The following is a 26,168-nucleotide window of genomic DNA, read 5'->3' on the forward strand; positions in this document are numbered from 1 at the left end:
AATTTTAATTGAAACATTGTCACATTGATTATAAATTTTTTATTTAATCCTAGAACTCAAGCTACAATGTAAGTATAATTTGGTTTACCTCAATTTCGCTACGACAAAGTGCTTCTTTACGGTTGCGCCGCAAACTCTGCACGATTTGATACGGCGATCAGCGAAATACGCACTACGTCACTACCGAAGTCGAGGTGAATGAAAGTTTAGTGGTCTTAAATAACTTAATACTCATCACCTTCTTTCTGTCTACTTTTAATTCAAATAAGACTAAAAATATCTCATATCTTGAAGGCAAACGAGTCTGGCACAGATAGAGAAAAACTGATCTATTTCCCCTTCAAGTCAACATTTGTGTTGTAAATACATTGGTTTGGAATGAACATATATCACAAACACATCGGCAAAATTTCTCAAACCTTTTATATAGGTTTAAAATTCTGTCTACATGTAGAAAAAAATTGTACGTGCAGGCTATTTTTGTAGATTTTAATTAACCTAGGGAATCAAATTGCCGGATGGTGTTTCCTAAATGCAGGCTAGGCTATACTCAATACTCATTGTTGTTGCCACAAATTTGTAGCCAATTTCACAGTCACAATACTTGATAGATTGCACAAATTTACACAAATCTGCACAAAATATACATGTAGTCAAGATCAATTTTAGACTTAAAGGGAATTTTGAGACAAAATTAGTCTGAAGTTTGATTATTTTTTGTGGATTTTATTCAAAAATCATCTTCAAAAACGTTTTCTTGCTTATTTTCAAAAGTAGCCCAAAAGGCATGAAATCTGCTTAGTGGCCATTTCAAGTCCCAAGATGATAGTTTAAAGCCGCCAAATTGGGCTCTCAAATTGTAGGACTGGCAACCCTGGCTATACTAATATGTTGAATGCTTAATCAGCCAATTGTGCCATTGCCTTGATTGAATGATAAAGGTGACACTGCAAGGATTAACAACGTTTTCAACTCTATAATGAATAGTCTTATAATCAGGCCCATAGCCAGTATGGTGTGGTGTGCAACACACCTCCACTCCCTCCTCCATTCCTTTTTCTGTAAAAAAACATTGAAAATCAGCCTGTGTTTGAAAGTAAAATTCACAAAATGTCAGAGCCTTTTTGATGGAAAAATTCACAAAAAGGCCTTCTGAATCCTCTCCCTATAAATCCTGGCTATGAAATATGGGCTATTTATAATTTCACAGCAATTGATTGAAGTTCTACTTCAATCAAATCACTAATTAATCAAAGTTTCACTTTTCTCTTTATATTTGGAGCCATAACTCGAGACCCCCCCCCACAGACACTTTACTCAATTTTGATCCATGGCTGAGCTTAAAATTTAAAATTGTTGCATTTTTTGATAAACATTTTTTGGGTAACCCATCCTGGGGGCTGCACGTTGGTTGCCTAACATTAATATAAATTGTACAAGGTACATTTTCTTAAAAAATAACAAATAAAACCCCAACAATTTTTAGATGGTAAAAAGGAAAGTAAGGAAAAAGATTTTTTTTTTTTTTCTCTCTCATAAAAACACCTTGCAGCTTCACCTTAACAAGTTTGCGTTACAGAAATGATGGTTTAGTACATAGAGTCTGAAGACATGTTTAGTGTGTGAACTCGTATTGAACCAATGCGATAAAGCTGGGAAATGCTGTCTACTATTGACTATGTTTCTAGCATATAAAGCCTTCAATGGTTATACAGGATTGTGAGAATTCATAGATGCAGATGGGGGATGTCGGAGTGGGATCGGAGTTTATTGATGTAGGGTGACAGAATTCATGATGTATAAATAGTCCAGGGACATGGTCAAGTGGGATCATCGGATTGTGACGCTCTCGTGCATGGCTGCTTTCAAACTCAGTGCTGACAATCTGTTAAATGCCATAGGCCTGATGTACGTACTATATGGGCTGGAAGCTGAATTCTAAAAATGATACTTTACTGGGAGAAATACATTTAAGATTTTTTCTTGTAAAAATGATTTGTAATGCACTGGTGCATCACCCAGATGCCCCTCAAACACTTTGATGTGCTGGCTTGTCTCTGTTCATGATTATGCTCACAAATAATTCATTTTTGCGCTTCAATAAATTTTCAAACTTATTATGTTCTGCTAGTGCTATTGTAACATTTTAAAATGTCTATAGGGTGTTTATAGAATTGGGGTCAAAGGTCATTTAAGGGTCATTTTTGGTATGTGACACACTTATTACACTCTGCTAAACTTGCACAAAATTTAAAATGCCTATAGCGTGTACATAGAATTGGGGCCAATTAGGTCATTTAAGGGTCATTTTTGGTTGGTGACACTTTCTTTTTTGTACTTCATTAATTTTCTCATTTATTACACTATGTTACATGTAAGCTTACACAAAATTAAAAATATCTGTATAGGGTGTGCACAGAATTGGGGTTAAAGGTCATATAGGGTTCTTTTTCAATATATGGCCATTTTTGTGATTCATTAATTTTCACACTTATTTATGCACTGCTAAGCTTACAGAATAACACAACTTTTAATACTTTAAATAAAAAACTTAGTAAATAAAAAAAGCAAAAAGGTTTGAAATGTTGTACTTGCAGTAACGGTGTCAGCTTGCAGGGCTGGGGTCACTCTAAATTTCAAGGATTTAAAAATAAATCCTTAGGATTGTAATTAGGGACCAATCAATTTGAGATTTGAAATCAATCCTAAAGATTTGAATTTTAAATCTTAAAGATTTGATTTTAAATCTGTAAGATTTAATTTTAAATCTAATATTTGATTGGTCCCTAATCACAATCCTTTGTAACACTATATTTTAAATCCTTGAAATTTATCCATCCTGAGTTTTGATCATTTAGTGGGTTTGTAATTCTACAATTATTTTCTTCAGCTGAAGCTTGATAGATAGACTAGGACTAACAAAAAATAGCATAAATAATGTGTGATGAAAATGAAAGAAGGTGACTTGCGTTCAACGTACTTTCAATATTCATGTGTGTTAGATGATCTGCATCGGAGCTTATATCAATATAGCTAGCAGGATGATGGGCCGGTTGCTTATTGTAGTATTTTATGCTACCTGTAGATTTAAAAGGATTTCAAACCTTTCTATCAAATGAAAGAAAGAATAAATTCTTGTCAACCGGATTATTGCACATACCTTGGAGCAACCGACAGTGTGTGGAATAGTCTGGCGGACAATTCTTTGTTGGCATAGTGCAAGACTATCGTAAATGCAGTAGAATGTAATAGCTGCCATTTGCAACATTTCAATAAATGTACTTACTTTTAACCGATAACACAAGAAAAAAACACCAAATTTCATGTAAAGGTGATATCTTGGGGTTAGCTTAGTGGCCATCAGGAAAGTATACAGAACATCAACACTTTACAATGAGCATGATGAGGGGATTTTGCTGCAAACAATAGTGTTATACATAAGGCAGCTATTACATTCTACTGCACTTATGATAGTGTTGCACTCTGCGGACGAACTGTCTTAATTCCTTCTTTCGTTTATGATTTGCAGATGCTAGAGAGTATTCACAACTAAATTTCCATCAAGTACAGACAGAAGAGATTATTTATCAATAAAAATGGAAATAAATTACTAGTAATTCCCTTTAGGCCAAAAAAAAGGTTTGTCTCAAAGCTTGCGCCCGCATTTGTAAAATCATGCAATTTGAAAAAAAAAAAGAAATGCAGAAATTTTTTTTATTTCAAATTTTTTTATAGTTTTTTCCGGAAAAATTTGGCGAAAATCAGACTTTTTTTCTTAAAATACCATAAAAATACTAAGTCGGTCATAAAAAAAATCACTTTTCGCATTTGTTTTCAAACCACTAGTGAGCTTTGAGACAACCCTTTTTTTTTGGCTTATCATAATAACAATAAATTGTCTGTGGTTTGTTGGAATAAATAAACAAAGAAATGCTTTTTAATCAGTACAATTTCCCCATACATAGTTTTACTTTCATATTTTGTAGATTTAAAACACGCTTTTACCATGTTTAATATTTGCATTGGTTTGTTTGTACGGCTCAGCTCTTTTCTACTGAGTAACATGAACATGACTGTCTAAATGCAATGAGTACACAGAGAATCCATCCAATCTATTATAACCCAAGGCATTGTAGATTGAGATGAGTTGCTGGGAGGGAGCCACTATTTAATCTTCAATGTTGTGCCTGTTTTGTGCCATCATTTATTTTTAAAGTGTACGTGAACCTAGATTCTTGCATTGAATACATCCCATGGGCACTACTGCATTTTCGTACAGTGCATCTGATTGGTTAATTATTTACATAGTTATCTGAGCAACCAATAAAAATAGAGCTTTTAGGTCTCTCAGAACTACTGCATTTTCTTACAGTGTCTCTGATTGGTTGATTACATTTTAGCAACCAATCAAAAAATTAGAGCTTTTAGATCTCTTAGCACTACTGCATTTTCTTACAGTGCATCTGATTGGTTGCTCAGATGTAATTAACCAATCAAAATAGAGCTTTTAGATCCTCTTCAGCCCTACTGCAAATTCTTACCCTGTCTCTGATTGGTTCAATGTATGATATAGGCCTCTTTGTAACCAATCAAAGTTGTTCTTAGAGGCTGATAATCAATCAATTTGTTATGATTGGAATGCGTATTCGTTCAATATGCTGCCAAAATGTAAGAGCAACGTATCACATGGTGTGAACAATCATTCCATGCCAATTGCGATCATACACACTATCGCCTGTGTGTGATTGGTTGTGGTGTTTTATCTACATCACACATTTTTCTGAACTAAATTCTGAAGATTTCCGATAGAATTGAATAGATTATAGTTCCACCCTATTTGTGCATATCCCTTGGCAGCTTTAAAGATATGATATGAAAATATTGTGCTTTTTCCCCATCCATTTTCATTGTAATGATACCCCATTTGCAATAAGCCTTGATTTCCAAGCAATATCCCCTTGGTGCTAAATTGCTTTGCGCCTGTTTGCTCTTGCTTGCACTGAATAAATTGCTATGATATCATGTGCTATGCTTTAAGGAATGAAGTTTATTTTTAAGGGGGTAGAGTGAAGCTTGTGGCTGCAGTAGAAATAAAGCTATGGCATTTACATGGATTTCTATGGTACATATGTGTGATCATGGTAGATTGACCACTAGAGAGCTCTATAATTGCAAGTTTTTCACATGTGTATAGATATAATAAAAATCATATAACAATCTTAAAGGTACGCTGTTAAAGTTGTCCGATTTTAATTGGAGAGACCTTAAGGCACTGGAAGATAAGCTTGTGTTTGAATCTGTCAACATTGCGCATTTACATAGTGCCATCGTGTATGTCATACTCCGAGTTAGCCTAGTATCAAGACACTCAGGGATTATACAGCGTACGAAATAAAGCTATATATAGTGAAATCTCGACAATAATCTAATTTTGTAGATCCAACTTTGTCTTTTTGTAAATTTGTGCTTGGCTTTATCCATCTTCTTCAGAGGAAATGTGCTATTTTATCATTTAAATTTTGGCCGTTCATATTAAAAGATACTCACTATCATCAGTGAATTTTGCAAAATCGGAAAAAAAACCCAAAAAACAAAATCATGGCATATTTGACATAATAACTAAACGATAGCATTTTAGTCAATGTTGGAGGAGTTTGTACAAATATTTTTAAGGCTTTGCCTCTTGCCACTCAATTGTGATTCCCCCATCCATCATGAGTAGTCTTTGACAAATATCTTAGTTTGTTGTAGCCATACTTTAAGGTGGTACTACACCCCTGGCCAATTTTGTGCCTATTTTTGCATTTTTCTCAAAAATTATAGCGCATTGGTGACAAGTAGAATATGTATATTATAGGGGCAAGGACTACAACTACTGCACTGGAAAGTTTTATTTCAGCACAGACAACAGTTGTGGAGTTACAGTCAAAAATGAGGGAAAACCAATATTTGATCAATAAATCAATATAACTACTTGTCTTGAGTCACTGAAATTCCAGTGTAGTAACTGGATTCCTTGCCCCTATAATGTACATAATTTTTGTTACCAGTGTGTTATTAGTTTTTGAGAAAAATGCAGTTTAGTATTAGTAGTGGATAAAGTGACCCTATTTCATTGAATGCATGCATCAATTTTGTTGTTTATCAGACATACAAGGTGGAAATGGCTATTCAATGTGGATTTGTAAAACTGACACTCACTGATGCCACTGCTTCAAGCCTCTTAATGGATAGACAATAGGATTAATGCATGACATTTTGCTGAGACTACTTTACATCTCCTTTTACTGTCTTTGAAGTAGAAACAAGATTCTTTTAATTGCTTTCTCTATGCTGCCTGTCAATTTTCATAGTCCGCTTTTCTATTCTTGCGATATATACTTGACAAAGTTCCATCGTAGGATATGGGTATACATGTAGAAATATGGTTAGATGGTAATGGCTATTAAAATACCAGCGCATATAGTAATAGATGCTTGTATTATTACAATTATTTTATTCTTTTTTGCTGCACATTGTTTTGGACATATGATAGGATAATGGATTCAACATAAAGTCTGCACAAAAAGTAACGCAGCTGTTATAAATATGCCTATTGCTTCAGAACTACTAATTGTTTTAACAATATTTTAACATAGAGAGAAGGATGATTTATTTACGTGAATTTTGATACCCCATTTGTCAAATGTCGTCCAACATTAACAACGCAGTAGTGCTTTTAAAGAAAAATACCTGAATTTAAAAGGCAGTTTACAACGATCAATGGTTATTATGCCAGTACTGTAGCATGTAAAGCACGCCATTATCTTCGCGCTTTACTTCAAATCAATACAATTAGCTGCAACTTTTAAATTCGTGTATCTTTGTTTCAAAACACTGCTGTATTGTTAATATTGAACAAAACTGGACAAATTGGGTATCAAAATGCGCGTAAATAAATTATCCTTCTTTTTATGTTGAAATATTGTGAAAACAATTATTAGTTCTGAAGCTATAGGCATATTTATAACAGCTGCGTTACTTCTTGTGCAGACTTTAGATTGAGAACAAGATTTGGCAGGGATCCAGATCAGCCAGATAAAAGAGGGGGGGGGTAAAAACAATTGAAATTTGTATTTAGGGTCACCGCAAAACAAAATTTGTGCCAAAAAAACAAAGTACAACTCAAATCTTTTTTAACTCAACTCGAAAAATGTGTGCACCTGAATGTCATTTGATGGATATTTCCTTCCTTGTGTAATACTTTTTCTATTGACAGAGAATCTTTTGTTATTTGTCTTTCGGACAAAGAACATAAAGAATGACAGCAAAGTTGTGACTGCAGCATACCTCGTTATCAGTAAGCTTAGCAACAAATGTACTTTGTAGTTTATGACATTTGTTTTGTGACTGATACGCATATCATTTCTTATTAATTGTAACAGCTACGTCAAAGTAAATGGACTCTGGCCCCATATAAATACTGCAAATTCAATATAGTGAATATATGTAATTACCGGTTCATTTATTTATTTAAATGTGAAAAATTGTCTGTAATTGGGTATGTTTGCTCATAGTAATGGAGTTTCCATTATTTGATATGTTTTGACTGGGCCAAAAGGCCAGGTGAGGGGGGGGGGCTGATTTTGTACAGAAAATGTTCACCCATGCCTGTTCATGTGTTGTTTGTGTGTCATCTAGACAAAATCGTACAAACCGTTTAGCACTTTGATATAACAGATATACGTGCATGTGCTGTGACCTGGATTTAGCAGCTATTTCCGATCTCAAGATTGTGAAACATTTCCTGAACAATTGAGAGGCACCAAGTGAGATCAGTTATTTATATTGAGGACATGAATCGCACGTTTTCCACATCAGGGGTATAATTTTATCACACAACACTATAAAGAACATTATTGATCCTCAATTGAATCTCTGATTATTCCTACTCAGGGCATAATTTAGTGTCAGAATTTTGCATAGCAAAATTGTGATGAAGTTTCATTTGTATAGCAATAATTATGTATAGCAATGCCATATGTTTGTGTGATTGCATAGCAATTTGGCTAGATTGTGTAGCAAAATGCGATGCGATACCGGTTATATTATGCCCTGTTCCTACTTCTGATAAACAGGGCTCTGTGAAAACCATGGAAACAATTATTTATTTACGGATTCTTGATTTCTGGTGAATAAATCGTGTAGAATTAGGGAGTTATATCAGTATAGGGAGTCACATGATGACCTGTATCAGCCTTTATGTACTTCAAACTGATGTTTTTAGCTAGGGAGGGAAAATTGGCTCTGTCCACTTATTATATTTGGGTCAGGACTCAGGAAGTGAAAATAGGAAACTTGAACCAGAAATGGCCAATTTGTTGTGGTCATCTTTATGTGCTGGACAGGAATTACACTATAAATACCACTGAAATGTCTGTCCAATTATGGTATGCTATTTTACCATGGTTACATGAGCCCCGGACATGAGCTGAGGTTAAAGACTAACATTAACATATATCCTCGAATAGTCACCCCTTCAATTAAACGGCCCCACCATTTTTTTCGGGTACACCCCGTCAGTCCGAAACACTGTTAGTCCGAACCACCGTCAGTCCGAATTTTTATGGTTAGGGTTTATTACCGAACCCCAGGCCCGTACGCAGGATTTTTTTTGGGGTGCTGATTTTGAAAAAGTGGAACTTTTTTTCCAGGGGGGGGGGGGCAATTTTGTAAAAAGTGGACTTTTCCTCAAAATTTTGGACCTTTTTTGGCCAAAAAAGTGTAAAAACCCCGATTGTCATATTTTGGGACTTTTTGTATACTTTTGAACATTTGGGGGGGGGGGTGCCGGACTGACGGTGGTTTGGACTGACAGTGTTTTGGAATGATGGGGAGACCCCTGTTTTCAACCAAGATGTTTCAAAAATGCTAGTTTAGCTTACCAAGTGCACACACGATCGCTAAAGTCTGATCGTATGGAAGTCATCATTCCTAAGTTCATAGTTCATCATTTCAGTGGGAGTTTTAAGCTTAAAGGGAATTATGATTCTAAAACAAACCTCTAATAAACACTCCCTTTTGGAAAATGCAACGCCCCCGGAACCGGGAGCAACTATTTGAAGATATACGGTTGGCATTGAGGTTTTCAAAATATGGTATATTGGTTTTGAGAGAAGTCTCATGTTGGTACCATATAAAGGAAAAAATGCAGAATTCGGAAGTCAAAAATAACATAGAGTGTGTGCTCTAGAAGGAAAACGGTAGTGCCATGTATTTAATAGGACTAACGCCACCATCCGATGTGATAATCTCAACAAGCATTTTAAGGAAATCAACACAAATTAATTAGATTACTCAGTGTCCCATCGTTCAAGCTGTCATTGTCTGTAATGACTGTATTAATGAATGGTTGTCTGTGTTGTCTGTATAGGGGGATGTTATACTGTAATGCAGATATTGTATGGTCTTGTGGGTGACAAATTTTTAATCTGCTTACTCATGCTCATGCAGGCTTACAGGCAGGGGAAGGGTAAGGGGCAGATCCCCCCCCCCCCCAAACCACCAAGGTAAAAAAACAACTTTGAATTCACCCCAAATCCAACAAATTCTGCCTGAATTAACCAAAATTGGCCCAAGATCATCTAAAATTTCACCCAAATCCACCCAGAAGCCATCTAACGGATTCTGACTCTCCACTTTGTTCACTTTGTCAAAAATCCACCCAAAAAATCTCCACTTTTTCAAAAAATCCACCAAAAAAAGTCCACTTTTTATGTATTGCACCTTCCAAATATCCAAATATGGCACATAAGTTCTTTTGAGTGTTTGTCAAATTTAATACAAGGATTCGATCATTGTGACAAAATGTTAACTTGAATAACTTCATTGTGCTAATAAGTTTGCCCTCCAGATCCTGTCACCTGGATAGTGTTAAGCTTAAATGCAAGTCAATTAGCTAATTTGAGGAGACAAAATGTACACTGATTGCTCTATTAATGGGCTAATTTGGGACTTTGTCAGAACTAATTAACCTAAGAATGTGGAACATTTTTAAATAGGAAGCAAGGGTGTTTTATTTGTTAGAAGTCGCTGAGTCAACAATTTGGTGAATGGATTTGTATAAAGTTGTAATTTTTGTGAGGGTTAATTTTCAAGAATAAAAGTTAGGTCATGAATTAAACAATATCAACACACATAGGCTTAGGAATCGGGGGAGGGGGGGCAGGATACTTTTCAAGCCCCCCCCTCAACAATCCTAGGTGAAATGGGTGTTTGTGACCTAAATTTTGTTAATTAAAGGGGGGAAACCACACTCGGGCACCCCCAGGTTTTTTTTTCAAGTTTTAGCCACCCCATGTTGAAAATCTTCCAAAGCCAATGACATATAAATATGAAATTTACAAGAATAAGAATACATGAATTTCATTTCACAGAAAAATACCAGCAGACACAACTTCTATAGTCCTGTTTGTCAGAAATTACAAAACATGCACACAAAAACATCAATTGACTCATACAGTACATGTAGGGTTACCATCACATAAAGACAATTGGGCTACTTGAGTCATTTATTGCGGCATAGTCAGCCAATTCACTGTGCCTTGAATACTGAAAAGTTTTGGCAACACTGCATGATCCTTTTCCTTTCAGGTAAGGTCTCAGTATTTTATAGGGTAAGGTTGATATCCTCTTAAAAAGGAAGGATAAACTTCCATTATAGGGAGGGAATGTAAAGATCAAAATTCACCCTTTAGAAATAATTCAAGAGGTGTTAGTATGCTCAGGTGTGTACCTTTACTTGTGTGTGATGAGACTGTGCATAATTAATAACCATCAATTATCACATGCACATCTATCACAGTCACAGTTCACTCTCACATCCGTGGTTTGTTGGGTTTGTGCACTCTTGGTACCAAACCCCACCTTGGCATTTGTATAGACCTACACTGAATCCTATGTGAGTTGATGAACTAAGCCTTGGGGTTGATGAGATGAGGTTAATGGAACAGAGAGACATTTACAGTATGTGAATTCAACAGCAATTATTATGATTAGTTTCTCACTTTTATATAGCGAAATAAAATTACATGCCTGTGTGTTTTGTTATGAAATGATAAGGGTGTAATTGTGTCATACTCGTCCTCATAGCCACATTGACAGCTTACTTATTTGGTGTGTGGCTTGATGCCTAATTCCTTTCCCATAAACATGCTAGTCTTTGTCAAAGGGGGAGTGAAGCAGCAAAGCTGTGGCAGAGTGGCCGTGACTTTGTCAGAGACTACTCAAAATTGATGGGGGGGGGGGGATATGCCACGAAGGGGCGAGGAACCAATTTGAATTTTATGTCAAGTGTCATCTTGGGGGTCAATGTGCAAAAATACTAAAAATCTTATTTTTTCCTCTGGAAGTATCATTACCAAGGTTGGTCAAAATAATCTTATGGGAGGGTCAAGCAGGGTGTCAAGGACAACAAGGTTAAAGGTCACCCAGGGGTCATATACTGATTTTTTTTTGCAAAATTTCAGAAAATGGCTCGGATTGGGCAAATATTACTAGATATAAATTTATGTGAATGGTCAATTCAGGCAAGGCTACAGTACCATCAATGCTTTTGTATTATTTTACACCATGGACAAATCAGCAGGACCAAATTGAACTTGAAAATTTGATTTAAAAGCTGAAATACTAAACAAATCCAATGATAGAAAAATTATCCTGTGATGGCCTTTTTAAGAAATACCAATTTCATTCCATCTTTATGGAGCGTAGTTCAATATAGGTTCAATATCACGTTACAAATATAGATATGTATTTGACCACAAGTTTTGGAAGGAATCAAGTTCATTATTCACACATTGAAGGTCAATTAATAAACTTAGGAGGTCAGTGAACTGTGGCTGTGGGTATTGTGTGTAGCTCAGTAGGCTTGGCAGGTAAGAATTACCGATGACCTCAGGGAGGCTATCTTGTCTGGAATATGCTGGAATTAAGTGATCTTGTTGGAGTTTGACAAATTCCCTATGGTCAGCGATGAACTGTACAATCAGTCAATATCGCTGCATTTTTTATATTTTATTTAAGTCGCCTCTGGGGAAGAAATCAATTTCCGTGTTCAGGTAGTGCAATTAATGCAAACCTTAAAAGGAGACATGAAAGCTTTGAAGCATGGTATATGATGTTGAAAGAATGGCCATACTCAGGCCCCAGCTTAAAACTGAAGTGGGTGCTCATTCAAGCATCAGTGTGGACTGCACCCGGGGACCGCAAAATAATTATTAAAAAAAAGGATACCATATAGGGGGCCTTTTCACTCTTATTAAAGTCGCTCTGATAAATGTCCCATCATTTTTTTTTTCAAGCCAAATTTTCATCAAAATACCATACAGTCCCCGTATTTTTAGACATCTGATTGCCGATTTCATGATATCCATTCATGCGGCCATTGTTATTGATAGTATTTATATTTATAGAAATTCCTTATTGTTTGTGGAGCACCGCAGCACTACCAGATGGTAGGCCTACTAGCAATGTTTTTAATGGCAATTATCAAGATCTTTAATCAACATCCCTCTTTTGGAAAATGCAATGAAGAAGTCATCTGAAATTTGGAAACATTTGTGGAGAATCTGGAAGTGCTTTTTCACTTTTATTATTTCTCAGAATTGATGTAGAAAATGTGCATGTGCACTTCAGGTGAAAAAGTGGTGAAATTTTGCAGACACATTCAGGGATTTGTCTTGAAAAGGGATATTTTAAAATATTTACTGTGTTTTGACAACAGATCCTGGAAATTTCCAGGGTCTGTGGTTTTGACTGACAAAAATGCTGTGGAATCATCATTAATGTAAAATTAACTTGTAAAGATAGGCTACAAGATTCATTTAAATTGAAACTTCATTGCCAATAGGCAGGATATACTGGAATGGAAAGAATTAATTATTCAAGTTGTTTTACACATTCTGTGTTAAATTGTAGGTGGGGGAATAAGCTACCTTCAGGCCTCAGATAAAAGACGAGATATATGTGATATTGTGTGTTTTTCATGTGATGAACTTCACCCAGGATAAATGCATGTTCAGAATAGGAAATGTCAAACCAGTGTAGATCAATGTCATGATCAATGCCTCATACCATGTCAAATGCCACTTAGCACCCCCTGGTAGGAAGACCTCATGTCCTGTATGGGTAGGAAGACAGGTCAATAGGTCAGCCTTAACTCTCTCCTTGCTGGTGTCGACTGCAGACGACAAGACAACAACAAAAATTCAAAATTCAAAAATTTCAGCATTGTAAATTTTCATGACCATATTTGGAATTAGCATGAAAAATGCATTAAAATGAGTACAAACAAGCCTATTATTGGTTCAGTGGTTCTTAAGGTAGCTCTTGATATTTTGGAAAAATATCTCATAACTTTGACTTTTTATGTTGAAGTCTATGGCTAGCACGCAGAGCATTAAGGTAGCTCACCTGATGTCACTGTGATTCATAAAATATTTGAGTTATTTGTAATTTAATTAAGCCGCAGAGCAGAAATTGTTGCAAATTTCGGAAGCTAAATAAGTTGAATAAATAAAATAAATGATATTAGAATCAGGATCAGCAGTATACACAGCAACCCTTCCCGACAATTATTACTAGTATTATTTCAGGATTATGACTATAGAATAACAAATTAAAAATTTGAAGGAAATCATACATTATGGCTTTAAACTAGTTCTTAATCTGTATGCCTCTGTCATGTCTTCTTTTAAAATAAAACACAGGTGTTATTCGTTGTATTTTTAAAGCATAACATCTTTAGCGGATTTCCACATCACCTGTTAGGCTGTTCATGTATTGTATGGTGAATAGATTGACAGTGCAAAGGGAAGTACCAAAGTGTTGATACCTCAGTGATACAAGCTGTATGCAATTTCCTTATTTTTATAATGTGAGGTGATTGTACAGTTTCTCCAAGTCCAAAATCATAAAGGTGCAGGATTGGTCATTGCACAAATAGCTTATAATTGCAAGAAAGTGTGCAATTTGTACAAATAGCACAAATAGCTAAGGGCCTAAGCAATTTTTACAAATTGCATAAATAGCCACATATAGTTGCAAGTGATGCAATCTATGTCGGACAAATTGTATAAATAGCCACAGGTGTTGCAATTTGTGTAATTTATGCCAAATTGCACAAATAGCCTATAGTTGCAAGAAAGTGTGCAATTTGTACAAATAGCACAAATAGCCATGTATGTAAGCAATTTTTATAAATTACATAAATAGGCCACAGGTGTTGCAATTTGTGCCATTTATGTCAGTCATAGCAAAAGACCAGCCAGAAGGCTAGCCAGCCTTTCTTTCATGCTAAGCAATGGAGCTGGAAAGTAGCGCCATGACGATCCAGAAGGGCAAGAGGCTTGAGACCCCCTACTTGGCTTAGGACCCCTAGCTTCCAAATGAAGTGGCCAGGGAAGTGGCACTCGCAGGCCATACTACTTAGTACTTACTAGTATCTATCAAATGTTGCCCCTTGCAATTTTAAGTTGCTGTCCTTGTCACCCCTTGTCTGTCGCATAATGATGTGATAGTAGGTTAATTGTTTGCGTACATTTCACTGATAAGAATTTTTTTTGGGAGGGGGGTGAAGCCCACCAAAGGTTTCTACTTTTGTCCACAGCCAGAATTTCCCATTTTACTATTTTTATCTCGCTCACATTATGACATCATAGTGACATCATGTGGGGAATGTTTATACTTATTTTGGAATCACTGGATTTAGGAGACCCATAGCTATAACTGTAAGATGTTTAATAGAAAAAGAAGTTCTGGGGTTGACAACAACCTCCACCCCTTCGTAGTTTGTCTTAATAATGTGCCTCAGTCAAGCCAAGGATTAAATATATAGTCCTATGTAATAATGCATTGAATGTAACATATATTTGAGGTAATATAAGAACGCAAGGTGGGAAGCAGAGGAACTTTCCTATAATACCCAAGACCAGATTTGATTACTGTTGGAATGCAGCAATCATTTATTTTTAGAAACACTGCAACAGGCTGTTTCCAGTCATTCCATGTCTCCAAAACAACATGCTGTCTATGTGCTTGATCATGAAGTAAATATCATTGATTTCTTTACGAGAATGCCAAAAACTTGAGTAATAATAGTAAACCCCATCCCAAAACAGAAGCATTAGGGTTAGGTTTTAGGTTTAGGATTGAGGTAAGGAGTAATAGTTAGGATTATTAAATACCTGGTTTAATAATGATTGCTAACATTTAGGTAAAATGGTAAATAGGGTTAGATAGAGTAAATTTTGGTCAGGTTTTAAATTTTAAAAGTTTTGCAAAGAAACATATTCCTTGCAGAAGTGTACTGAAATAATTTTTTTTTTGGAAAGAAGTTGTGTGGGGTCTACAAGTACAATACATCTCTGAAGTCCCAAGAATCAAGGCTTGAAATAAGCAGGAACCACCTGCAAATGCCTCAGGTTCACATGGAAATCTTGACCAAGAGCAACTTCTGAATGAAAATTGCACAGGACTATCTTCAGAACAGCATAATATTCATTTTTGCATTTGCCCCATATTGATTTGAAATTGCTCCTAAATTGGAGGCAATTTTCAAAAGAAGTTGCCCCTGTTTCAGAAGATCATATTTCAACCCCTGCTTCCGCTTCCGTGACATGACTGATGATTGGTCTCTTCAAAAAGGCTTTCATGGTTACCATGGTTATACATTGTGTACAATACATGGTATAAATCACTGCTTTATTATATCAGTCTTAATTCATATGACACTTGATTAAGTCATGGAAGAAAGAGATGAGAAGGAACCACAACGACTTCGATCGGCCAAGTTTTAATCCGCTTATCCATTGACGCATGAAAAGAAAAGCTATCAATGGTACTTACTTTCATGTATGATCCATTTACCGCGATCGATGCTTGGCGAAATCATTACTGGAAAAAAGCTATAACAAACCCATCCAAGAACAAACAAACCCTACCCAGAAGTAAGATTATGGAATTTCACTGATGCTCTGAACATGTATAGTAGCTTTGTTTTGGGATCTACAGTCAAACTGTTTTCTTGATCGTGTTGTGTAGAAAATGTCCTTTAAAAAAATCGAAAAGGTCATCAAGATCGGCCGTTTTTTTGCTGAGTTTCATCTTTAGCAAATAAGGTAAGATTCTGGTGACTTTTTCGATGAAAAATAGATGCAAAATGTTCTTAAATAATGTACAATGTTCCGGTTGAGTCCGGTACATGAAACCTGTTTAATTTAATAGTTTATATGTGTATAATCGTAACTAGCTAACTCGTTTCAGTGCCAAAGACTGCCAACTCTGAGAAAAAAGTCATCAAAGTTCGGAAAGTTAAGGCGAAATGGAAGAAAAAGATGTAGGCCATCAATGACCGATGATCACGTAACCAGACAAAATCCTATAGAGTGCTTGCACGGAAGGTCATTAGTTCAAATCATCCTTCAGACACGCTCCAGAAGACATGCAAATACATGGAGTACAATACCAATCTCCTGTTTAACGGGTATTGATCAAAGTAAATCCTCATGAATAACAATGTCAATTAAATGTCGGTAAAGGGAGTGGACAAAGTGAATGCGTTCGTTGTGGTTCCTTCTTATCTCTTTCTTCCATGATTAAGTTAAGTACCAATAATTGGCCATTAGGTTCCATTGAACTTGACAGTTCTTGAACTTGACACCATAAACCTGTGATTGATTTATTAATTGTTACAACTTACAATTAGAGAAAGTGTTTTTTGTCACCATGGTCATATAGATTGACAGAAGTACAGGTAGTTGGAATCATACCTCTAATAATATGTGTGCAGATTTTTTTGATAAAATTGGGTTGAATACTTGAGTTGGTTATTGGATTGCAATTGAAAGGTAAACTACTTAACATAATCATTGTCATATACATTTGTAATTACTGTCATTAATTAAGAAAAAACTAAATGTGAAAGTTAAGACTCTCAATATGCATTTCAGTATGTACGCTACTCCACATGACCTTTTTACATGGAAGTTACAATGGGAGGGATTTGCATGCAGCGAAGCCAGTGCTGTTAATAGTTGCTGTTCGTTGCCCAGTGGGGGCGCCTGCCTGTTGCCATAGCAATCCATTGGTTGGCAACGATTACGCTAGTGTCAGGTTTCCAATATTGTTGTGATCTGTCAAAGGGTATTTTAAGTTAGCACATGTAGACATCAATTGTACATTCCTATAGTTGTGGAAGATATTTATTAGACGGTATAGTCAAGGTCATAGAATACACACCTTTTAGGGTTCCTCTACCGGATGTCACTTCGTACCGAAATCCTTCCCACAATACCATATGTGTATTGCATAACAAATGAGATGGATTACCTCTGAACTGTATCTATTGTTATGCAATATGCCTATTAACTTGTGGGAAGGAATTTAGGTACAAATCGACATTCGGTAGAGAAGCCCTAAAGGTGCATAGGCTATATACATTAGAATAGAATTTGGACTCCAGTCAGTCCTGTGATTTCAGGTTTAAGGAACAAAAATAATTGATTTTCTGCAATTTCCAAGAGAAGCAGAAATTCAATGAAAGGCCTCAATTTATTTGCATTTTAAACGAGGTCAATATGTTGAAGTCGGGCAAGTTTGTTTTTTGTTTTTCAAAAACTTCCAGACCACCCTGGAAATCTAATGGTACGTCCCAAAGAATGAGATAGCTAAATGACAATAGGGAAGCCGTATTATGACTGGGTGTGAGACCATTCATTAAGTGTAATGCATCTATGACCTCAAAATGTCTGGGTCAAACCGCAGGCACACTGAATAAATAAGAATTATAAAACTGAGATCATGGACCTGTGTCAATAGTGTAAAAAGTGCATATCTCTGCTTTAAAAAAAACCAGTCACTTTGCAAATTAATATTTTACACTATAAAATTGCCTCTTGTTCCGATGAGTGTCAATAATTTTGCTTTGCACGTCAAGCTACGAAAAAAGTGGAAGACCTTTGATTTAGTTCTGTAAAATGTTATGCTATTATTTTTTTACTCAACTTTTTTTTCAACTTTCAACATTATTTCCAGAATTTAAAATCTTACATAAAAAAACACAAAAAACTTACTTACAAAAACAAGATAGGCCTACTTAGTAATTACAAATGTAATGGAGGAAAGGGCTTGAATCATACCTATGGCCTGATACACATCACCGGTATCTACAAAATTGTATTTTCCAGGAATTTAAATGCCACAGACACCTTTGTTGTACACTTCTTAATGGAGCTATATATCATGATAGAGTATTTGCTATTGTAGACAAATTTGATTTGGGATATATTATGCAAATATATAAGAGGCATCCTTCATCCTGGCTCTTGAAATTTCCAGAGGAAATACATTTGTCGTTTTAGCCTAATACTTCTTCCTATTGGTTATTCATCGGGAAGCGATTGTCTGCTGTGTGACCAACGTGCATTTTAACCCACAGCAGCTAAAGGGAGTATCCCATTATGCTTTGCGGTACCATAATAGAACTGAATGTGCCATAGAAAATGTACACAAAATCCCACACTTCAACTTTCAATTACTCGCATAAATCACAGGAGCTTAGACTTTTGTTTGAAAAAATATCACCCCTAGAGTATTGTGAATCTATCAATAGCTCTCAATATCTAAGCGGCTCTTGTTTATATTTTGTATACATTTGCTATGGAGCATGCAGATATACTGCAATGCATGATGGGATACTCCTTTCAGCTGCTGTGATTTTAACCAAATGTATGTGTATTATTCTATTTTATTTTGGCCTACTTGGTACTGTAAACCTTTGGTAATGCTCAGGCTTCTGTACATCTGTATACTTTCTTGTGCTACAGAAAAGTTTGCTCTTTTTGTACACAACCAGTGTTGGGTTGTCAGATTCTTTCATTTCGTACATTCTACCTTGAATGAAGGATTGGGAATTGCCCTTATATTCCAACACTCAACATGCGCGAATAATTAAAATTTGTTGTAATCATTTAAAGTTTTCTGGTCACTTCAATGATGAATATTAATTATGGAAAGATAATTTGTTCAACTTCCAATTGTCTGATTGGTGACCCAGACAGGATGATGTTTGTTGACATTGAGGGCAGCATTCGATGGCACTGAGATGGCACTGAATTTCCTTGGGTTATTGTAAAGGAATTCCCACTAAGCATTTCACGTTTCACTTATACCATTGGCAGAGATGCCAACAGTCTGCCTATTTTAGAGGAAGGCTCCCTATTTTTGTTAACATTTTTGTCCATTTTACCACTCAAATTTGGCAACCTCCCTATTTCTGGCAAGTTTTGTGCCCTTGAAGTTGCATGTAATTTTGAAAACCTCCCTATAGTTTTGTTTGAATCCTCCCTATTTTCTGGATATCAAAGTTGGCATCTCTGCATTGGTACCATTGCTAATGTGCACCAAGTACTTAAAATTCAACACTCGGGTGAGCATTGAGCTTTCTGCAGTGCCGAAAAATAACATCTGAAACACCAAGCTTTGGAGGGAAAAATGGAATAAGGTTCAGGAAAAATAAGTACCGTTAGAAAAAGTAAATTACATCTGAAGAATTCAGATGCAAAAACCAATTTGCAGAATGTGCTCAATCAGTGGCGGGCAGCAGGATTTTTTTTGCGGGGTTGGGGGAGGGGGAGGTGGTGCTATTCTGATATAGGTATGTATTACAGATTTTGCACTGATACACACTGATGCACTGATACATATTTGGATGTCAAGATCCCAGGGAACCGGGCAAGTTGTAGCCAAAAGACCGCAATAAATGTCCTTTGCAACAATGTGCCCAAATGGCTGACTTAAGGATTCAGGTGATTTTCTGAAAATTTCAGCTTCATTTCTCTTGAGTGTTTTTCACTTGTAACTATAATTATTAATCTGTCAATCACGCTCACAAAACTAGGTTGTCATGGTTTCTGTGTCTTGCCATTGTAGTAGTCTATGGTACTCTAAGGGGGTGAATAAAAAAAATTAGCATCTGTGCAGATTGGTTTTCTATTTAATGATTGGCAAAGTGAGTGCGATATTTGACCTAATTAGTGCATGGAGGGCTTAAGTCAGTCATTTTCACAGGTGCTTATTAAAATTTGAAGTAAAAGTTTCAAGTGTGCAGAATTTCATTGTATGAAGTCATAATTTATAATTAATATTCACATCAGGAATTTTTGCTATAGGCTTGTAATAACCAGGGAACCATTTACCATCAGGCTTAACAACTTGTTTTGTGATTGTCTCCCTGCCTTCTACATGTACATCTTCCTGAATATAATAAAACTTTTTTCAGTCAAGAAAATTTCTTGTACTTTTAATAGCAAGAAAGACATTTTGAGTTGTATCCAATTTTTGAAGTGCTCATAAATACAAGCTGTACATTATTTGTGGACTGTGGACATACAATGCATGGTCCAGTGCTTTCTTGTATTTTCCCAAAAACTCATAAGATTAGCTTGCTAAAAGTATTCAGTTTGTTGGATAAATTGAGTGTGAAATTGGTACACAAGGAAATCTTTGTGCATATTGTGTTGCTTTTTTGATTTTTTTCACACTGAAAGAAATGAAGCATGTGAACTGGAAAATTTGTAACAAGATTTAAGGTAACAATTCATCCACATTGTTGTGAAGTGCTGCAAAGTATTAACCCTAACCTGAGTGAAACTCACTAAAGCTCACTTAACAGGCATGAGAAATTTCAGGCTTTTGCCTGATTTCAGGCAGTTTTGTTGTCCAAATTTACACATTTTAATTTTGTCAGCCTGTTTTGGGTCTTTTAAGGCTGAATTTACACACTTTTTCAGACAGTTTCGAAAAAGCCTGTCACTATGAACAGCGCATATATATATCAAGTAGTATTCTATAGTACTCAGGCATGTTAGGGTTAAAAGCAATTAATTAATTTTTAATTAAGCAATTAAAATGTTTAAAACAATAAAGTTAATAAATGATTCACCTGCAAAATAATCAAAATGGTTCACACAACTATTGCTCACACAGAGGAAAATGAAGTCAAACTGACTTCATGCATGCCTACAAGTGCCGCTTTTAAATACCCTGCTTTAATATATACACCAGGCACAAAAAGAAACTCGTCAGTTATATTCATCCTTGCTGTTCAATAACTTGATAATTTTGGAGTATTCTGAAATATACATTTTGTTAATTGGACTTTAATTTCTTATTTGACACCCTGTTCGTGAACATTGAGCAAGAATTGACCAAGATATGCACCTCCAAACTCTCAAACCCCAAAATGAAAAGTTACAATTTGAACGATTCAATCATGCCTGTTACACTGTGTGCTTTATTGATTGGCCTGTGGCGCTTGTGTGCAATACAACGATGCGTTCCCATTGAAAATTGTTGAAAATGCAACTTTTGATTTTGGGGTTTGAGGCTTTGGAGGCGCATATCTTGGTCAATTCTTGTTCGTTTTTCACGAACAGGTTGTCAAATGAGAAAGCAAAGTCCAATTAACAAAAGGTATATTTCTGAATAATCCAATATTATCAAGTTATTGAACAGCAAGGATGAATATAACTGACGAGTTTCTTTTTGTGCCTGGTGTACATGAAAATGTATTGCTTCCTATAGTGATTTTGGTATGCTGAGTGTTTGTAGCAGGTGAAGATTTCAACTCATGGAATCATGTGCAGATAAAGAGACATTCACTGATTTTGTGTTAACTACATTTTTTCCACAAATTTTATTTTTTACTTGTCTGTGGCATTATTACTATTAGGGATGGAAATGGACACAAGTCTTTGTTGTTACTACTTGAAATCCTATTATTTTCTTATAATGAGTTGGTACCAAAATCTAATTTGCACCCAAAATGGAGATACAGCTATGTTGCGCTGAGTCCCCTGATGTATAAGTAGGAAATACCAGGATTTAACATTACTTGAGACTGAAGTTATTGACTCTGATAGATGTCAACTGTCCATTGACCATGATGACAAAGAGATGTAAGACAATGCAAGGTTGATAATTAATTATACAAATAGCCATTACAACACATGGAATTTGTCTTTGTGTGAGGGTGATAGCAAACCAAATGCAACATTACTCCAACATTGCAGTTACAGTATTAAGACATGACACATAATGCAATGGGGCTTTATTATTTGTTTGTTTGTCTTTTTTGTTGTTGAAAATCAAAATAAATGATTATTACTAGTTTATAGGCTGACCCAGAAACAGGGGCATTTTTGTATTTCATATAATCATTTGCTATCGATGGGCATGTTGTAATATGCAAGCAGTGTCCGTTTTAAGGAAAAAAATCTGGTCATCCGCCGGATGACCATGCCATGAAATCTGGTCATCCGCCAAAATTTTTGGTCATCCGTATATTATCCCCAAAGTCGGATTTCTCAAAATTTTAAGTATCAAAAAGTAATGTAAACAATCAATATTTAACAGGCACATAAGTTACGATTTAAGCAATGATTTTCCCTTAACAAATTGCATGTGACCAGTGACCATTCACGTGTAAGAAACTTGCTTCGCCATTTTTTTCTCAACGCACGCGTATGGAAGGCGACGCTGAAACAACGCTTTTGCTGTCAAACTGTCACGACCTCAAAGGCACAGTTCCAAACAAGCATAATTATGGAAGCGATGTTCAGTGTAGTGTATCATTTACAGATTCCTTCTAACAGGCCAAAGGTCAACGAAATAATAACACAATCACAAAGACACAGTACGAGTACGGAGTAAAAGAAATCTGCACAGTGCACACTAATAAATTATAATCGAGCCCAAACTAGGTATGTGGGGATGCGGCGTGTGAAAGCGAAATACTGAAGACTTCCGGGATGGATGTTATCATGTTCCATACACGACCGCATGCGTAAGCTTAATGATTTTAAATTGACTTTATCGAACAATTACTATTTCAATTAGTTGGCGATTTTAGCTTTAAAATCATGGAAAACTGATTGGGAAAACTGAGATATAATTACGTTTTAAATTAATTTTGATGAGGAATCGTGAGGACATCGTTTCAGACACTGTAATGGTGAAAAATATGGGACGCCGCCGGATAACCGCAGTGAATTTCTGGTAATCCGACGGCAATTTTGGCCGTCAGGACGCCCGGATTACCACTTAAAACGAACACTGTATGCAAGTAACCACCAGTAACAATGTGTGCATTTGTGTGGCATATTTAGGGTTACAATCGCATAGGCTTTACAGAATTCCCAAATGGTCTATAGCAGGTACATCAACATCAGCACTCATCATCTTCATTATTCGACTTCTCTTCCTCTTCCTCCTCCTCATTTCCTCCTCCTCCTCCTCCTCCTCCTCCTCCTCCTCATCTTCATCTCCATCTTCATCGTCATCTTCATCTTCCTCCTCATCTTCATCTTCCTCCTCATCCTCACCCTCACCCTCACCCTCACCCTCACCCTCACCCTCACCCTCACCCTCACCCTCATCCTCATCCTCACCCTCACCTTCACCTTCATCCTCATCCTCATCCTCACCCTCACCCTCACCCTCATCCCTCATCCCCGCCCATCCTCATCCCCACCCTCATCCCCTACCTCATCCCCATCCTCCACCCTCACCCCTCACCCTCACCCGCACCCTCATCCCCATCCCCGCCCCTCACCCGACCTTCATCCCCATCCTCATCCCCACCTTCACCCTCATCCCCATCCCCATCCCCATCCCCATCCCCATCCCCATCCCCATCCCCATCCCCATCCCCATCCCCATCCTCACCCCCATCCTCATCCCTCATCCTCATCCTCATCCTCATCCTCACCCCATCCCCATCCCCATCCCCATCCTCATCCCCTCACCCTCACCCTCATCCTCACCCCTCACCTTCATCCTCATCCTCATCCTCATCCTCATCCCCACCCCCCCTCCCCAACCTCACCGCCATCCCCATCCCCACCCTCACCCAGACCTTCATCCCCATCCTCATCCTCATCCCCACCCCCTACCTCATCCTCATCCCCATCCCCACCCGCACCTTCACCCCCTCACCCCTCACCCCACACCCTCACCCTCACCCCCACCCCCATCCTCATCCCCACCCTCACCCGCACCTTCATCCCTCATCCCCATCCTCATCCTCACCCCCTACCCCATCCTCATCCCCATCCTCACCCCTCATCCTCACCCTCACCCCCCTCACCCCACCCTCACCCCACCCACCCTCACCCCTCACCCCTCACCCCCATCCCTCATCCCCGCCCACCCGACCTTCATCCCCATCCTCATCCCCACCTTCACCTTCACCCTCATCCTCATCCTCATCCTCACCCTCACCTCATCCTCATCCTCAACCCTCACCCTCACCCTCACCCTCACCCTCACCCTCACCCTCATCCTCATCCTCACCCTCACCCTCACCCTCATCCTCATCCTCATCCTCACCCTCACCCTCATCCTCATCCTCATCCTCATCCCATCCCCATCCTCACCCTCACCCTCACCCTCATCCTCACCCCCACCCTCACCCTCACCCTCACCCCCACCCTCACCCTCACCCCCACCCTCACCCTCACCCTCACCCCCACCCCCACCCCCACCCTCACCCCCCCCCTCCCCCTCCCCCCTCATCCTCATCCCCATCCTCATCCTCACCTTCACCTTCACCCTCATCCTCATCCTCATCCTCACCCTCACCCTCACCCTCACCCTCATCCTCGCTCACCCTCACCTGCACCTTCATCCTCATCCTCATCCTCACCTCTACCTCATCCTCATCCTCATCCTCATCCTCTCACCCTCACCCTCATCCTCCCTCACCCTCCTCACCCTCGTCCTCACCCGCACCTTCATCCTCATCCTCATCCTCATCCTTCATCCTCATCCTCATCCTCATCCTCATCCTCATCCTCACCCTCACCCTCACCCTCACCCTCACCCTCATCCTCATCCCCATCCCCATCCCCATCCCCATCCTCATCCTCATCCCCATCCCCATCCCCATCCCCATCCCCATCCCCATCTTCAACTTCCTCAACCTCATTCTCCTCTTTCTTCTTTAATCCTCATCCTACAATCAGCATCTTTTCATAACTCCTCATCTTCATCTTCATTCTCCTCCTCCTCCATATCCTACTCCTCCATATCAATCTTCTCCTCCTCCATATCCAATTTCAAACTGTACAGTCCTACTATGGATTGACCAGTCAAGCATGCTCTCATAAATATAAATATGAAAATACGTGTTTAGATAGTTGATAGGAGTTCTGGTATTATTGTTAAAAGAAAATGAAAATATATGTGGATCCTTTTGCTGGCAGTGTAAAGGGAAAATTATTGCACTTTGTTATCATATCCTAAGGAATCATCACACCTGCGTGCAGAGATGTGGTTGTGTGCCTAGACCATGTATACATATCACATTATTTTTTCTAAAGTTCAAGACCAACTGCTAATGTGCCATGTTAAAAATATCAGGAGAAAATGTTTCCCTACAGGCAATCAGTTGCATAAATAATGTAGACTATATCTAAGTCTTGTGTCAACTACTGATGAAGGGAAATGCTGTCAGTCACAACATCGGGAAGGAAACATGCAATGTACTTGAAGAGACTTGTGCACAGTCTAGTTGGCTTGCTCCCTCCCATCATGGTAACCATGGTAGAGGAGTGAGCATGGAGGATGCCCTGCACTAGCATCTCAAGAATGTCCTTACTCCATCAGCTACCAGTATCTTGTAACTGCATAACAAATGGGATAAAATGTTTTGTTTGTGGTAAATTCTGACTTGAGAACGGATCATGTGTCTTATTTTTTTTCCATTCCGTTACAGCTAGAAGTAGAATGATTTTGACAGTTTATTTCTATAATCCATGAGTAGGCCTATTGCTAGTAATATGAGTGTGAATATAATATGAAATTTGCCTGAAAAAGACAGTTGTTGCGTCAAATTGTTTGTTTGAAAACATTACTGAAAACACAGTTTCAACTGAACATTTCAATACACAAATTTAGGTGGATTAACCTTTGAGCTGTATCTATTGTTATGCAATGTTCCTATTTCATTGTGGGAAGGAATTTCGGCACAAGTTGATTTCTGCTATAGAAATCCTAAAACTGCATATTGGCAATGCATTGTCATAAAGTACATACAGCGGAGATACTGCAATTTTACTGTGAGAGGCAGA

At 37.6% G+C, this 26,168-nt stretch overlaps 2 protein-coding genes across 6 annotated transcripts in view; both read left to right on the top strand.

Annotated features, from left to right (window-relative positions):
• LOC140135721 (uncharacterized) overlaps window positions 1–26,168 on the top strand; it is a 193,470-nt gene that overhangs the window by 74,045 nt on the left and 93,257 nt on the right. The gene's annotated exons all lie outside the window — the stretch shown is intronic.
• Window positions 21,983–25,857, top strand: LOC140136378 (uncharacterized). The gene is made up of 4 exons (XM_072158103.1): window positions 21,983–21,995; window positions 23,205–23,621; window positions 23,656–24,015; window positions 25,814–25,857. Exons 1-4 carry the CDS (start codon window positions 21,983–21,985, stop codon window positions 25,855–25,857), a joined length of 834 nt encoding a protein of 277 aa, XP_072014204.1.

This window comes from Amphiura filiformis, chromosome 16 (genome assembly GCF_039555335.1).
Source record: "Amphiura filiformis chromosome 16, Afil_fr2py, whole genome shotgun sequence".
Classification (NCBI taxonomy): domain Eukaryota; kingdom Metazoa; phylum Echinodermata; class Ophiuroidea; order Amphilepidida; family Amphiuridae; genus Amphiura; species Amphiura filiformis.

Coding starts and splice junctions, on each gene's coding strand:
- LOC140136378 (XM_072158103.1), top strand. Junction 23,622..23,655: donor CTCACCCCTCACCCTCACCC/GCACCCTCATCC, acceptor CCCTCACCCGAC/CTTCATCCCCATCCTCATCC. Junction 24,016..25,813: donor CCTCATCCCCATCCCCACCC/GCACCTTCACCC, acceptor ATTCCGTTACAG/CTAGAAGTAGAATGATTTTG.